This window comes from Lissotriton vulgaris, chromosome 3_2 (genome assembly GCF_964263255.1).
Source record: "Lissotriton vulgaris chromosome 3_2, aLisVul1.2, whole genome shotgun sequence".
NCBI lineage: Eukaryota > Metazoa > Chordata > Amphibia > Caudata > Salamandridae > Lissotriton > Lissotriton vulgaris.
The window spans coordinates 63,792,278-63,809,526 of record NC_141690.1 but is presented as its reverse complement, the minus strand read 5'-3'; the positions used below and the strand labels follow the sequence as shown (position 1 = coordinate 63,809,526).

Sequence of the window (17,249 nt, the reverse complement as noted above, 5' to 3'; positions counted from 1 at the left end):
GTCAGGTTCCAGTAGCTCCCCAGTACCAACTGGTATATTCACCTTTCAAAAAAGAAGCATTGGCATAGCAATAGGTCTCGCCTTTGGGACATTACAAGTGTTTAGTCATGCAACAGTTGATGTTGCACCAAGGATATTGCGCTCCATAATTAAATACTTATAAGGTCCCAAAGGCGAGACCTATTGGCTATGCCAATGCTTGTTATATTTATAGCAGATTCAAAGTGACTGTAGTGTATCGTGCTATTATGCATGAAAAGCAGGGGAGGGAGCCCTGACATACTAAAGATAATAGGGCGCTCGCTCGGCCTGGGAGGCAGTCTGCGCTCCAGCATCGCCACTTACTGTGTTGCACAGATCTAGTTATTCAAACAAACAAGTTGAAATGAGAGCAGCGCTGTGATGGAAAGTGAACCAAGGCTGAGCGGGTGCTCGGACCTCTTGCTACCTCACTTGATGTAAAATGGTGGAGTATGGCAGAAGCAGCAAGGTGGGAGGGGTTTTAAGGGTCGGGGAAATCCTCTCACTTTGATGTCAGGGATAAGACCACAATTTAAAGCCCTGTTTACAGAAAAGCTTGTAGCTAGTCAAAACACAACCACTCTGGAGAAATGCTATTTGAAACGTCAAGAAAAAAGTCCCTGAGCCAGTAACTAAGATGGGACAAATGGAAGCCTACTATAAATGGGGATTTGCTCCATGGGAGGGAACTAATAACCAAAAAAAGGAGGGACAAATAGGAAATATGCCCATTTATAAACAAGGGTTTTTAAAGGACACTGACAAATGAAAACAGCCAACAAAATAGAATACAACATGTCTTGAAGAGACAGTGAAAGCGCTGCCTAGGCTTGCCCTAAAAAGGGGTAAAATACCTTTCCTGCTGCCCTCATATCTCACCCTAAACAGATGGATGAAAAACACCTCCTTAATATATTTACCATGAGGACACTAAAGAGATTAAGTCCCTACTTACAGGTGACAGAATTTCACTCAGCACAATAATTCCAGTTGGAATTCCACAGGCAATTGTAAGTGTCTCTTAGCCTAAAATTATGGGGTCCACAACTTCTGGACCTGATAATACATTCAATAATTCTGCGATCATGGGGTTATTTTCCATTCCATGGAAAAACTCAGACTAGATGAAATATGGAGCTCAATCAGTGGCCCGCAGCTTGAGCTCCAGGGCACCCCTCAGCAGGGTGACCAGATGTCTTGGTTGTTGGCGCTCTGTCCCAGTGTCCCCACGCTTTTTACACTTTTAAATACATGTCCCGGTTTTCTAGAAGAAGGTTGAGTTGATGCTGAGTTATAGTTGCATCAAGAAACATCCTAAATATTATTTTATTTTTTTGCAGCTTTATAGGGCTAACTTCACCCCAAAGTATTGGAGGCTTTACAAGACCACCAGTTACCATACCCAAGGTCACAGCAGGTCAGCTGGGCCCCCATTCATACTCCCAGAGGAGAGAAGAAAAGTTAATGGTGGGTATGGAGGAAGTCATGCCAGGCTGCCATAGCTTGAGCTTTCAAACTGGAGTCTTCCTGTAAATGAACAGTTCATATGAACAAAAGTCTAAAACCTTAAGAAAGAGTCAGTGCTGGTCATCATTATGCTGGATACACCAGGATCACAATACTTATCAAGGTGCCTTTATAAGTAAAAGTAGTTTCAATATATCTTTTCTGATGCATCTATAACATTAGCAGAGCTTTAGTATGGAATTTTGATTGTAATCTTCAGTTTTAAGAGTGTTTGCAAGTTACTGTATCATACCCTGGGCCCAATTCACAAAGGTAAACTTACACTTTTGTGTAAATGTACTCTTTTTTGGTATTCACAAATAGACTTTTTAATATTAACTTAGATTTCGCAGTTAGGGTGGAGAACTCCGAACATAGAAATATGGGCCTGTACTATCTATTTTTGCACAGAGTTCTCCGGACTGACCACGAAGTGTCCGCAATCGTAAAGTTACTTTTAAATAGTGTGCGATAACAAAAAAGTGTAAACTTATACAAATTTTAAGTTCACTGTTGTGAATCGGGGTGTATGTGTGCGCGCCCGAACCTCTCTTGTGAGCCTCTTTCATTTTCATTATTATCCTTTAGTCCTACTTCTATATTTGACCTGTCCAAGTTTTCCCTTTTGAAACTCTGCTCGCAAAAACGCACCGCGGGCGGCGAACCTCGGACCTAAGAGCTCCTGGCTTGGTGGGGGGAGGAGGGCTCTCTCCATGTTCTTTGTAGGGGGGTCCCTCACATTTCATTATGCCTTTGTGCAGAATCAGAAATTCTGGGCCCTGGGAATCCCCACACGAAATTCTGACAGATTCATAATCAGGTCCTCAGAAATCAGCCTCTAAAGGAAGCAGCCTTGGGTAAACTATATCAAATACATAACATTAAAGAGATGTTTTCTACGAAACAAAAACGTAATCTTTTGCTTACATAGGATAAACGCTCAGCTGCTGTCTTCTTGCTTCAAGTTCTCGGTTCTGAAACTTCTCAATTTTTTTTATGATACCATGATGCCCTCCGCTAGATGCATATGTAAAATTGAGAATCTGAATGGTGTCTGTTAAAAAAAAAAGAAAGGTAATATACAAAAAAAACTGTTTTATTGATGTTCTCATACAACAGAACAAAAACCAAAGAAAAGAAACAAGCAGTGCAAATAATACAGAGTACATTGCAATAGGACTATTGCTCCCTTCCATCCAGCCCATACCAAAATTATCTGTGCAATACAATAAAATGCAGGTTTTAGGGGGCATTACAACGTGCATTTAAGATAACAAAATGATGAATCCAAGCCATCGCTCAATTACTCAGTGAATACAGTGGAGTATACATGAACACACTTGGCTGTCACGTTCTATACAAGGCATGAAAATATAAAGAGGTATCTCACGCATCAGTGTCCAAGCCTTCCCCCCAACTTAGTGTTACCGTCCTCCAGGTCAAGATTTCATCTTTGGGCTTCTCATCTGCATGGGGAAGGTGCTCAACGGTCTCCTCCACAGCTCCACATTCACAGAGGTCCCTGAGCCATGAATTTATTTGCACCAGCCTGTCAACCACCCACCCAATGGCTGTGCTTCTCTTCGCTAACAGAAATGCCACTGGGTAATCCTACAAGGGGTTTTGCAGCCCTTGGGCTACGTCACCACTCCCAAGAGGCAAGCGAGGGGGTCGAGGGAGAACTCCAAGCCTGTAGCTCTCACAAAGGATGGCACCACAGCCCTCCAGAAATCCTGAATCTCAGGGCAGACTCAGGCTAAGTGTAGAAAAGTGGCCCCCAACTCACCACATCACGCACAGCTAGCAACCCTCAGGAGGCCTATCCTGTCTAACTGTCTAGGGGTCACATAAGCACTGTGAAGGAAATTAGAATGTAGTAATTTAAACCTGTGGTTACAAGATACCCATCTCACCGGCTTGCAAGCACAGGCCAGTCTGCATCTGCAATAGGCTCCCCTACATAGTCTGAGCTCACCCTATCCACCTGTAACTCGCCATAAAACAGGGTAATGAGATGCCGCCCGTCCCACCACTGGAGCAACCCACTGAGCACCTGGGAGGGTTGTATCGCTGCCGGGAATACAGCCCACATCTCTCTGGCTGTATTCTCCAATTCAGTATAGATGGGGAAGTGACTAGGGCCCCACCCCAAACACCTCCTACGCCTCATTATGTGAAAGAAACTCCTCCCCCGGGTATAGGTCACCTGCCACTGCCCATCCTTTACCTCCATTGCTCCATAGACATATCCCTGTCGATTGTACGAAACTGGTCCAGGTCTCACAGACTGAGCTCTCTATTGAAGGGGGCTCTGCGCAGCACCCTTGTGACCACAGCTTTCCACACGCTCGCTGTCTGTTTCACTAAGTATGGAACTGGGTAGTGAGAGTGGCCCCCTCTCATCAATAACCATACCAGCATATCCCCCCTAACATTTCTACATACAAATTCTAATCCCATTTGTCAGAGTCGGTCAACTATTTCACCACATATTGCAGTGTGGTGGCATAATATTAAGTTTGTAAGTCCTGGAAGGCCAGTCCTCTATACTCCAGATTGAGTTTAAGGACTGACAGTGCCACCCTGCTGCATCTCCCCGCCCAGACGAGCGAGATAAGTAAGCTATCTAAGTGTCGAAAGGATTCTGGGATCCTGGGCGAAGCAGGAACAACGTGTTTTGTATCAAGTAAAACACGGAGGCAGGAAGACCATTTTCGCCACTGCCGCCCTGCCCATCACAGACAGGCGGAGTCTGGAGCAGAAAGCTATAGCAGCCTTCAGTCGTTCCAGGATAGTATCTACATTCAGGTGCAGAAAAACCACCTCAGTATGAGCCACTTATTGGAACCCTTCAATTTCCCATAGGCGGCCTAACTCTGGCAATAGGGCCTCAAGCACCCTGATCAGTCTTCCCAGTGGAAACAGCAGTGACGTATGGACATTCACCCAGAGTCCAGATACCTGCCCAAAAGTAGTGATTAAGCCCATTAAGATCAGCACCGACAACCTGGGGCGTGGACATGAATCAATGCATCATCAGCATACAAGGAGGTGACATGGATGGAGCTCCCTACTGGAATCCCTCATTGCTCTAACTCCAGACACAACAGCAGAGCCAGGAGTTCAATTGCGAGTGCAAAGAGCAGGGGTGACAGGAGGCAGTATTGTCCAGTCCCCCCCCCACCACCTATTGCCCGATATAGGTGGCCAGATATATCACAGAGTCTAAACAAGATACAACAACAATAAACAAAATAAATTTGTAAAGCGCGCTACATACCCGTGAGGGTCTCAAGGCACTGGGTGGGGGGGGGGGGCGGTGGGGGGGACTGCCACTGATCGGAGAGCCAGGTCTTGAGAAGTCTCCTGAACACCAGAAGGTCCTGGGTCTGTCGTAGGTTGGTAGGGAGAGTGTTCCAGGTCTTGGCGGCGAGGTAGGAGAAGGATCTGCCGGCGGCAGTGGTTTTCCAGATGCGAGGAACTGTGGCGAGGGCGAGGCTGGCAGAGCGGAGGCTGCGGGTGGGGGTGTGGAAGGTGAGTCGGTCGTTGAGTTATACTGGCCCGGCGTTGTGGTGGGCCTTGTGTGCGTGGATGAGGAGTTTGAAGGTGATCCTCTTGTCGACGGGGAGCCAGTTCAGGTCTCTCAGGTGGGGTGTGATGTGGCTGCGTTGTGGGGTGTCGAGGATCAGTCGTGCCGCGGCGTTCTGGATGTTTTGCAGCCGCTTCAGGAGATTGGTTGTTGTTCCTGCATAGAGGGCGTTCCCGTAGTCCAGTCTGCTGGTGATGAGGGCATGGGTGACGGTCTTTCTAGTGTCGGAGGGGATCCATTTGACGATTCTGCGGAGCATAAGGAGGGTGTTGAAGCAGGATGCGGCGACTGCGTTGACTTGCTTAGTCATGGAGAGGGCGGAGTCTAGGATGTTCCCCAGGTTGCGTGCGTGGTCGGTGGGTTCTGGGGGTGTTCCTAGTGATGTTGGCCACCAGGAGTCACCCCAGGCTGAGAGGGTGGAGCCGAGGATGAGAACCTCCGTCTTGTCTGAATTCAGCTTTAGTCTGCTGTGCTTCATCCATTCGGCGACGGCCTTCATTCCTCTGTGGAGGTTGGCTTTGGCGGTGTGAGGGTCTTTGGTGAGGGATATGATCAGCTGGGTGTCGTCAGCATAGGAGATGATGTTGAGGTTATGTTGTCGTGCGACGCAGGCGAGTGGTGCCATGTAGATGTTGAACAGCTCGGGATGAGGGAGGATCCCTGTGGGACGCCGCAGGTTATCTCGGTGGTCTTAGACCGTAAGAGTGGGGAGGCCGACGCTCTGGGTTCTGCCGGAGAGGAAGGTTGTGGTCCAAGCCAGGGCCTTCTCTTGGATTCCGGCGTCATGGAGGCGCACTGTTAGGGTGCGGTGGCAGACCGTGTCCAAGGCTGCTGATAGGTCCAGATGGATGAGGACGGCTGTTTATCCTTTGTCCATCAGGATCCTGATGTCGTCGGTGGCGGCGATGAGGGCGGTTTCGGTGCTGTGGTTGCTGCGGAAGCCGGACTGGGATGGGTCCAAGATGATGTTGTCTTCAAGGTAGCAGGTCAGCTGTCTGTTGACAATCTTCTCCGTGACTTTCACCGGGACGGGAAGCAGGGAGATGGGCCGGAAGTTATTGAGGTCCGTGGAGTCCGCCTTGGGTTTCTTCAGTAGGGCGTTCATCTCAGCATGCTTCCAGCTCTCTGGGAAGGTTGCTGTCTCGAAGGAGGAGTTGATTGTTTTTCAGGAGATGGGGTGCGATGGCTGCGCTGGCTTAGTTGAAAATATGGTGAGGGCATGGGTCAGATGGGGATCCGGAGTGAATGGAGTTCATGGTCTTGATGGTGTCTTCGTCGCTGATGTTGGTCCAGGCGGTCAGGCGACTGGTGCGGGTGGAGGTCGCAAGGGTGGTTGTCTCGGTGGTGGATATGGGGGTGTCGGATTTGAAGCGGTCGTGGATGTCAGTGATTTTGCGGTGAAAGAAGGTGGCCAGTAAGTCGCATAGGTCCTGTGAAGTTGGGATGTCGTTGGTGTTGGAGCTGGGGTTGGAGAGTTCTTTCACGATGCTGAAGAGCTCTTTGGAGTTGTGTGCGTTATTGTCTAGGTGGTCCTTGAAGGCGATCCTCTTGGTGATCCTGGTGAGTTGGTGGTGTTTGCGGGTGGCGTTCTTGTGGGTTGCGTAACTGCCTAGTGAACAGTTGCGGAGCCAATTCTTCTCCAGCAGTTCCTTGTGGAAGTTTAGAAGATGGAATGCCTAGAAAGGTATTTTAAGATGAGAATAGGCTCTAATAGGAAAAAGAGCCCTAACACACCCAGATGGGTGTCATGCTCCATCACTGGGCTGCAATGCCAGACGGGCACCTGAATGAGGGCTCTTTGCTGGAGATCTTTTTATAGGACAGCCGTTTGATGAAGTGAGGGTGTGTGGGCTATTAGTGTAGATTGGTGAGAACAAAAAAAGTGTATTAAAATAAGTTATGTGAAGCTCAGATTCAAGACATATTAATGAAGGAGTTAACTTGCATAGTTGAAATGGTGATCTCTACCATAGGATATAATGGGCCTAGATAGCTTTAATAGACTTAGTTTGATTGGTTAACATGTTTCTCGCCTACTTTTGTCAAAAGTGATCATGAGTCAATTCTTCAGGGCCTAAAAATTACCCTAATCTACACAGTGACAGGAATCTCTGGGAGTGTATTCTCAAAGGTGAGATTATCAATTACTCAACCTAGGTATTGGTAAAACATGTACTTCTAGTTCAGAAAAAAAACATTCCAAAAAGGGTAATGGTTCAGCCCTCGCAAGTGAAGAGCAGAGTGAATGCTAATTAGCTTCATGGACACGGACCAGCATCCACCGCGAGACCTACCCCAGCTCTGCCTCCTTTTCTAGATCACACCCAACCGGAACATGGACCGTACAGACAGTGAAAAGAATTCGCACCCAGCTGCAGAACACGGTCTCAAATCCCACAACAGCCAGTACCGCTTGCAAGCAAGCCCTCTCAACAGTATCAAAGGCCAGGGCCAGCTCCTGATTATAATTAAGTGTCTCATGGAGCACATCAGTAAGCCTAACAAGATTAAATGCTGTGCTACATGCAGGTATAAAACCTCATTGATCCTCATGTACTAATCCTCTATCATATAGATTACCACCCCCAGTATGGTCGCAAGCAACTTACACAGAATCTTGACATCCAAAGTAAGCATGGTAAGGGACCTTTATAATAAAGGGTCTGCATTGTCTCTAACAGGATTTGGCATAACACTGACAAAGCTCTCTCTCTTCGTGGCCAGAAGAATCCAATTAATCTGTGCCTTCTGAAATACCTCCAGTAGTTTGCCTTTAAGTACCGTGGAATAGGCCTGCAAGAATTCCACGGTGAAACCATCCCCTCCGGGTGCCTTAGATCTGTTGAGGGCCTTAATGGCTTTGCCCAACTCCTCCACCATAATCTCCCTTTGCAGCTCTTTTCGAGGGTTTGACAATCTCACCATGTGCATGAAATCCTTCATTTTCCCCTCTGGACCCAGCCCACAAGCTTGGTATACCTACTTGAGATGGCCTAGGAATTTATCAACAAAGTACCAACAGAGAATAAGACATGAAGCACGGTGGGCTCGCCTGTTCCCCTCTTAGTATTCAAGGTAACAGCCTGCCAGATTTGTCTCCCTCCCTGTTGAGGCCCTGATAATTTGTGCGGAACATACACTTACCCAGGATGGCCCACAGACACAGCACCTCCCTACGGAGCCAAAGCTCCTTCAGACGTGCCTCTGGTGAAGTCAAATCCAATCCCTGGACCTCCTTCAAGCAGAGCTCCTGGCCCACAAGGTCAGCCTTCAATTGCTCCAGACCCCATAAGTAGTGCCCATGCAAGCCCCCCCTCATAACTGCCTTGAGAGCCACAGAGTCTAGTGCCCTGGAGGAAGCCGTCCCCCGAATAACCTCCCTGCACAATGAGTCTCTCAGAAGGTTGGTAGGCATGCTCCATCTACGCTCTGCAGCGCAAGAGGATCTGCAATGATCTGATAGATATCTGATAGATATCTCCCCTGATGAGACACCCCCTGCAATCTCCAGGGGTCAATCCCAGCCACCAGGAGTCGGTCCAATCAACTATAAGTGTTTTGTGCAAATGAATGACAGGTATATTCATGTCTCCCAGGGTGTAATATTCCCTAGCTGTCCGAGAACCCTAGGTTGTGCATGACCATGGCGAGTGACTTGGTCATCAGAGGCTAAGTTCCATGTTTTGGGTGTTACTGGTCCTCGGCTACATCAAGATACAGTTAAATTTTCCTGCCCATATCACTGGGTGTCCAACACTGTCTTCCAGCAAATCCTGAATGCGGTTGAAGCAATGCTTACCATCACTTTGGGTGCATAAGTGTTGAGGAGTGTGATAGTCCTCCAATCAAGTGTACACTATAGAAGAAGCTATGGTACCGATCCAGATAGCCACCATCGTGCATAAGCCAGATAGCCACAATCGTGCATAAGTGGAGTAAGCGGCCGAAAACTATTGCCCTTCCCCATCTTACCCAGCCTATGAACTTTCTTCCTCCATAACTTGGGTCTCCTGGAGATAATCTACATCTTATGGCACCTCAGAGTGGACCCTATACCTCTTGGGGTAGCCCTTCAGGCCTCGCACATTCCACATCACAATATTAGTACAGCCAGTCAAGGTGGTAAATGTGTTCAACCACCGGGGACCAAACCTACTTCCCATCCCAATCCATCATCATCATGTAGCAGCCTGGACAAATAAGAGCAACAAGAAGATAGCTGTAATGCACTGTAGTAAAACCTTAACCTCCCACTAACTGTGGGATTGCCAAACAATCACCCCATTGTGATGCCCCCTCCGGAAATACAGTAGAATAACATTGATAACAATGGGGCAGACTTCTCATTGTCCCCTGGAGACCCTATCTGATTTATTTGAGACTTGTTTCTTCCTACTTAGAATGCTGTCAGTACTCTTTCCGAGTTTGACAGTTAGAATCTAGAGAAATGTAACTGCTTACAGTAGAGATTTTTGCTCTAATTTATGATTTTGTGTTCTGCATCAGAGACTTCATTGGAATCTATACATTTTTCTGTACCGTTATAATAACAATTCTGTAATAAATCTTTTAAACTCATTTTTGATCTAGAAATCAGTTATTGAGTGGGCCCAGTTCCTATGAATTTTACTCTGCTAATCAGTGGGTTTAATGTCGGGAAGGGAGATGTTTCTTGCCACTAGATAACAAGAGCAACCGAGATGGGCTGCCCGAGGTGAAATTCAGGGTGCATAAATTATTGGTCTGCAGTACATCTATTGAGGCTTAGCTCCCAGAGTACATTTATATTGTTGACCACTTCAGTGAAATTTAAGGTATCAACCTTGGTGTACCAAGCCATTTCAATTAGAAGACCTTTGTAACTTCCACAAGTTTTTAAAGCACCCAAGTACATTGACACTCATAGTGTTGGGCTGCCCCTACAATTTATCTACAATATATAAAGACCGAGGGGTCTGCAGAGCTCAAAGTGATTGGCATCTGCTAGGTGAAGCCTTTCTATTTCTTCTGTGCTAACAATTCCATAGGTTGTCGGGCCCTCATCTTTTAAGACATTACTTCCGCATACAGTCAATGTGGTGTCCCAACTTAGTTAACACAAATAATGGAACAGAGCAAGCATGGCGCAACAGACTATTTGGAAAGGGTGCTGTAGCTCAAAGCGAGTAAAAACAACGTATGTGGCTACAGGCATATAGGGACAAAAACATTTATTGGTTAGAGGATACGTTTAGTTAACATTCTATGATGCATGCTTTCTGCTTCAAAGATTTAATAATCGGGGTGAATGTGATATATATACAAGATGTGGCATCAGGGAAAGGGTTAAGAACAGAGGACCAGACTTCACAGAGGGAGTACTCAATTCAGTATATAGGTCATTATATATATTTATATATAGTTATTCTTCCCAAGATTTAGGGTAGTTATAGAAGGCTCTGAACAAATAAAATTTAGGATACAGAAAAACACGAAGGCATAATATAAAAGCAAGGACGCACTTATAGCCAGCCCACACTTTCTTCATCATTTAACCACATCTTGCCTATAAATTCAGAAACTATTTAATTGTCTTTATTCCCAACAGTTACTTTGCTAGTTCTTTGATAGTAAGTGTTGAAGCCATTAGACAGTAAACCACACTATTTTATATTCTATCTCATTAGCTGAAAGACATGTCAATGCTTAAATTTCTTCCTGCCAACATGAATGAACTTCTCTACCCATTGACCTCTTATCTCCCTACAGTCCCTGAAAGCCTTCACTGGCCTAGGAGGGACATTCCACTATTATCCTTTTTCCCCTCTGGTCAGTCTTGCTATTACCTACCCCCAAACTCACCCTATCGGAACCAATAGCCGCCTTGTCATTTTTCAGGGCAAAGATGCCTGATTCCTTGTCATGTTTGAGACTCAAAAGGGCCTCCACTGATAAGACTACTATCAATTGTGTTGTCTTCCACTCAGTCCCACTACCATCATACTATTTAAAATGCCTACTATTATTATTAGTCTTCCGATGCCCACCAATCTTTCTTTGCTTTGAGCCCTCTCTCTAAAATTCCGCAGCCCCTTCCCACCACCCACAATAACTCAGAATCGCAGACAAGCTTCCTGTAAAAAAAACGATACCTGCCAATGTATCTGATATTGTGGAAGGAGCAAACCCTGCTTTCATCAAGGCCGGCTCTCCTGCTTTTAAAAATTATGAACTCTTCTCTTTGCTTCACTTCCTTGCAATATACTCTTCAATCATTTGCAAAGCCATCATTAACTCAGCAGCCATAAATCCACTGTTATTGTTGTTGCCCATCTTGGTGGCCCCGTAATCCACCTCCATTAACAATCCACAAAATATCAGCCACTATGAACGAGCGACTGCATCAGCACTCCACTTTAATTACAAGGTATTAGGCTCTAATATGCATTCTCTCTTCCTGCTTTACAGGACAACTTATAAGAACACTACAACTCCTCTAATCCTGCTCACCTGGTTACTAAATTATTAACACAAAAAAGGATATCCCCAACTATAAATAACAGTAGTCCGTTACACCTTTTGCTCTTTTCTTCCTGCTGCAGATACGTCTATAACAAAGCTCTGTATGCTAGCATTGGATTGTGATTTACTGTGAATGCATTGCTTGTTAGGTTTTTAAAATTATGTTTCAATTTCTTTAGGCCAGTTTTTCATAGGTGCCTGCCTTCAAGGCTCTGTGTGAAACTGTTACTTTGTTTTCAGGGCGCCAGGGCTGAGTAAGGTCGAATTTGCCTTTTTTTCAAGGCTCACTTGTGAATACTGGGGAGATGTGTCTATATTTATTTCATGGTCGGATACATTGCTAGATTTGTTGCAAGTCAAATGCTTGCCTGGGGAAGTGTTTATACAAATAGCTGTCTGGATTTATGTGAATGCCATTTAAAAGCACAACCGTTTTTTAGTGTTTGATTGGAAACAGTTGATATAATTTGTTCAATTAAAATATTGGGGAGTTCAATTCCCTGTTATTTGATGATAAAACAAAAGTCTTATTAATGAGGAGGATAAGGTTTTGAAAAAACCCTTTAGTTAATTTTTGTGACAATTTATTACTAAAATTTATTCATAAAGCAGTCATAATTTAAAAGTATTAACATTGATATAGGGAATTATGTGGAAAAGGCATTACTAGCTCTTTCATTTCTGAAGATGGCCGGTTACATTTCAGACGGGGGAATTATGTAGCCATGGCGGGAAAATAATGATAAAGACAATTATATTTCCCCTTATGGGCATGAGGGAGATGGATATGGTGGTGGTTCAATTCCGCCAGACAATGATGTGATGCCAATGTGGCAAAACCTGAGTGTGAGTAATATGGTCGGCCCAATTTAGAGGATCTACAATGGCTTATCTGCACATAATGTTAAAGAATACTATGCAAATGATAATTATTGCAATGATGTTGGTGATGGTGCCAATATCCTGAAAAAGATGAAACTGGAAATAAGTATCATACTGTTATGTAGACGACTGAGGCAATCCCACGTTTGAGCCTGGGCTCATTCAGCAGCCAGATTGAGTAGAGTGGGGCTTCTTCTCCATTTGTATAATAATACATTAGGTGCAAGATAATTAGTTCAGTGGGCAGGAATGTTACATTTAAAATAAAGGTAGAGTCCCAAGGCCAATAATATTTGGAAAAGGTGCAATAATTCTGAGACTAGATGCTAAAACTGTAAAATATTGAAGCAAAGGTGGAAAAGACCGCAAAAAAGGTGTGGATAAGGCATAGTCTTGGTGCCAAGATACATTGTTGGATACCGTGCATTCTTGTTCCCACATTTTGTGTGGTGCTGATGAGGCAATTAAATGAGAGGTTCAACTGGACCTGGAAACAATTTCTGGTTGGGCCCAAAGGGTGATCTGCTTTCTTGGTAATACAAATGCATTGCTTTAGAATGTTTTTGGCATTCGGTACTGCCATTTCAAAATGGATACTATTACATGGCTTGAGAAATATCCTTCTGCTAGCGGACTTGATGGTTACATCAGGATTTTTAAAGGGCGTCCCAGACACTACCAACATTTCAAGAGCACAGGCAGTACCTGCAGTTTCTGTGGCAAGGACAGGTGTTCAGATTCAAGTCTCTTCCACTCGATCTATCCTTCACTCCCTTGAGCATCACTATGTTAATAAGGCCTCTGGTGGTAGACTTACAGCACATGGATTGAGGATGGTGGTGTACCTAGACAATACAATATTCTTGGGCAGGTGGGAGGGAGGTTTGTGAAGCAAGTTCAAGGTGCCATAGTCTTGAAACAGTTATTGGGTTTCCTTATCAATGTGGAAACATCTGAATTGGTTCCCAAGAAGGATGGAATTCTTGGGGTTTCTGGTTAAGTATGGAAAAGAGATTTGCCCTTTTCAGAAGCACAGTTAAAGGTTTTATAGAAGGGGTTGAGGGTGAAGTAGTCACAACATCAGATTTCTATCTGCCTGTTGGCGAGGCTGATAGGTCTGCTATCATCCTCAATTCAGGCATGTTTTCCAGGATCCTTTCATTCTAGGGCTCTCCACTGCCTGAAGATAAGTCACCTTCAGACAGATCTAGAATAATTTAGATCACGAGTTTGAAACTACCTACTGAGGTTCCGTGATTCTGAAGCCGTTTCATAAAGGACATGATATTGTGACGATTTTGGTAATAGTGAACCGCAAATGATGAGTGCGGCAAGTACAAATGTTTTCGTCATGTTCGATTGCTGGATTCACTATGTATTCAGAGGTTTCGTTCTGAACCTTCGGGTTCCATTTTGTGTACGGCAGCCATTTTGTGGTTGCCCTTACATAGGCCGATGACTACGGCCGAACGAGTCCTTGGGACACGTACACCTTTAGCTAACTCTTAGATGACCTGATCGAACTGACTCCATTGCCCGAAGCCAGTTCCTTGTTCGACAGCTGGTCAAGATAGAGATCAAAGAGCAGGACATTGCTGAGTTTATGGTACACGCACACACCCTTCTATCTTGCTTCTCAGCCGTTTCTGTTCCTTCTTTTATGGCCTATTTATGATTTGGGTTTACGGTCCTTTTATTATGGGTTCGTCCGGCCTGTCCGAGCAAGAATGTTGGGTTTTCCCGTGTAATTGATGGTGGGCTGGACAACTGAAAAGTGGGCTTGTCGTTATGCGATACCTTTTGGAATGTCACCTGTGATTGGATAGTTTGTAGGGTCTCTTGATTTCCATATTTGGGAGTTGTATTTGATGACTGCTCGACGTGGAACCCTCAATTACTGGAGAAAAGAAATACCCTGGCACGCTCTATTTCAGCGGTGCTGGGCTTCTCACGCAAGCTAGGGGTGAAACCTCTGGAGGCAGTCTTAAAGGTTTATGCGGCTAAGTGTATTGCAATCGCCATGTACGGAGCAGATTTATGGGGTTTTAGGCCAGTTAAAATGCTCCAGGTAACGGAAGATAACTTCCTTAAAACGATTGTCTCCTTGCCACGATCCACGTCCAGCTTCATAGTCCATCAGGAATGCGGTGTGGATTACTTGGAGGATCGAATCGCCATTGCTCCCCTACTTAAATGGATCTCAGTTTGGCTTAACTCGGAACTGGAAGTGAACCATGAAATATTTAAGGATTGCTTAACCCTAGATCATTGGGATAAGATCCCGTAGTTGAAATATGTATATCAACTGTGTGTAAAGCTAGGCCGGCCTGAATTGTTTAATGACCCATCTAACCTTGTTAGAGGCGACCTGAAGTGGGTTAAAAACACTTTTTTGTTGAACCGAGGGATGGACAGAGAAGGGGTGGAGCTGTTAAAGCCATCGGTCAGGACTCATCAATTGATCGTATCCACTGGACATACTCTGGAACTTTACTTAAAGGTTGTAAACAATTCAAATCATAGATTCCTTTTAACAAAGTTTCGGTTAGACAAATTTCATCTGTTAATTTCTGGCCGTCCTGGTTGGACCAAGCAACATGATCTGGAGTTATGTAACTGTGATGGTTATTCAATTATGGATACTGCACACTTCCTGTTTTTTTGCGATCATTTTAAAAATATCAGGAAAATGTTTATCTTACCCTTGTTGAAGGGGAAGGGGTTTAGGCAAGTTAAGCCAGCTATACTATATTTACAACTATTATCAAATATTTGGGAGATCTACAATGTAGCTAGTTTCCTAAGCATAGCGGTGAGACTTAGCAAAAAGATTAACTGGTCCTAGATGAATTACTGTAAATATTAATCCACGTAACCTGAATCAAATTGTAAATTAACTTTGTCATGTTCCTGTTTTTAAAACTTTTCACCGTGTGTTAGCATTTTTCTAGTTTTTTAACTATGTTTTTTTATACTGAATTGTCATACTTAATTGTTATGCTGTATGGTGTTCTGTGGACCATTTTGTGTGTTTTTGTACTTTTGTGGTTTTGAAAATTGAACCGAATAAAGTATTTCTTGACTTGGATAGTTTGTAAATAATTGGTGTTTGTCAGGAATGTGATTTTTAGCATAAAAGACGATGTCTCGCAAAACGAAAATTGAGCAGTCTCTAGCGAACTACCCGTGTCGTACTTCGTAGACTTCTGTTCCTGGTTGCAGCCAATAAATTTGATCTTTGACGTCACCGAGAAGTATCCCGAAGCTCTGTATTCTAAGACAGGTGAACCCGAAAACTTTGGGCGTGCCCCAGGCATCGCTGGGTTCTAAAACCCCGGTTCTTCACTACCCCAAACCTGCACTGTCACCAAGAGGGTTAATAGTTACGATACATACCGTCTTCCAACCTTCAAGCCACTGGTGTACACCCTACAGCCTAAAACTATTAAACCCTGCTTTGACCAACTGAATCTCAACCTGCTAAACTAATACTATTGTTTTGAGTACCCACAGTGACAGAGCAGTAATGACCTCCTTCTCATTTTCTCTCATACTGCCAGAAATTCTCATTCCGTGATGCAGCCTACTCAAGACTACGAAGGTCAATGCCATCCTCCTACAGAATGTCCTGCATGGCGCCACTGTCTCGCTTGCAAATATAAAATGCTCTAACTAATGCAGCATATTTTTCAAATCCTTTGCTAGAAATTAATTTCATGGGGATAGAATCCAAAACCTCAAAACATCAATTTGGTGACCAGACCTTTAGACTTTTTTGGAGGCACCAGACAACCTGAGTTCCACTGCCAACTTCTGAAGGTCTGCCAATAGCTGTCTGCACTGGCCCTGCTTCTTTGCCCCTTCACAAACAAAAAGCCAGCTAGAAAACAGAACACATTTTCCATTTGCGACTACTGCATAGCTGTCCATTTAAAAAAAGTGTTTAACATCTTGAAATTGGTACATGACACCAAGAAACCCATGGGCACAGTCTGAAAAACAAACAAGTGAAAATCTGCCATGTGCATTAGAAATAGGTAGAATGCAAGTGTCATGTTTTAATTCCACGTCCATTTGCTCTCAAAAGCAAAAGATTGTGTATGTTTGCATACATCAATCACAGTGTAGTTTAATTGCACAGTAAAGTCATTCCCGTACCCACTTGCTTGCTATTTTACATTTTCTCGATCCTTGTCAGGATGCCAAGGAGATGAATCATCAAAAAAAGTTTGTATTTAATGGTTCTGCTCTACTACCTTCTCTAACCTCCTTTAATAATTTTCAGTTCATATTGTTTTTCTTTCAACTTATTAAATTAAGTTTGTGTATAGTCTTCGAGAAACAAGGTCAGAGCTTTTTAAAAAGTTCCAGCACCAATCATCACTACTATGTATGCCTATGTTGTTGAATCCTACTCTTGGTGCATTAGGTTGGGGATGTGACCCACATACACCCCAATTTGGTTACCAAATTCTAAACTTACCCAGCACCCGAGAAAATTGTGTTCTTATGTATATGACTGATATAGTACAAATAGTTTTAGACAATTAAAGCGAATTTCACAAACAAAAGCGACTTCCCAACCAAAATTATTAATCAGTCATATGTCTTGATTGTAGTCAAATCAAATCCTTTATTGCAACGCAGTTATCCTTCTTATTTTTCAAAAACACCACACAATTGCTTTGCCGCCAATGCGTTTCATCCCTCATGGGACTTCTTCAGGGCTAGTTAAGTGCTTTTTCTTATG

The 17,249-nt window shown here is 44.2% G+C and overlaps 1 protein-coding gene across 1 annotated transcript in view; it reads right to left on the bottom strand.

Moving 5' to 3' along the window:
* SEL1L3 (SEL1L family member 3) overlaps positions 1-17,249 on the bottom strand; it is a 519,344-nt gene that overhangs the window by 433,848 nt on the left and 68,247 nt on the right. The window contains exon 3 of the mRNA XM_086964007.1: positions 2,455-2,581. Coding sequence (XP_086820133.1) covers positions 2,455-2,581 — 127 coding nt within the window. The remainder of the gene's footprint in view (positions 1-2,454; positions 2,582-17,249) is intronic.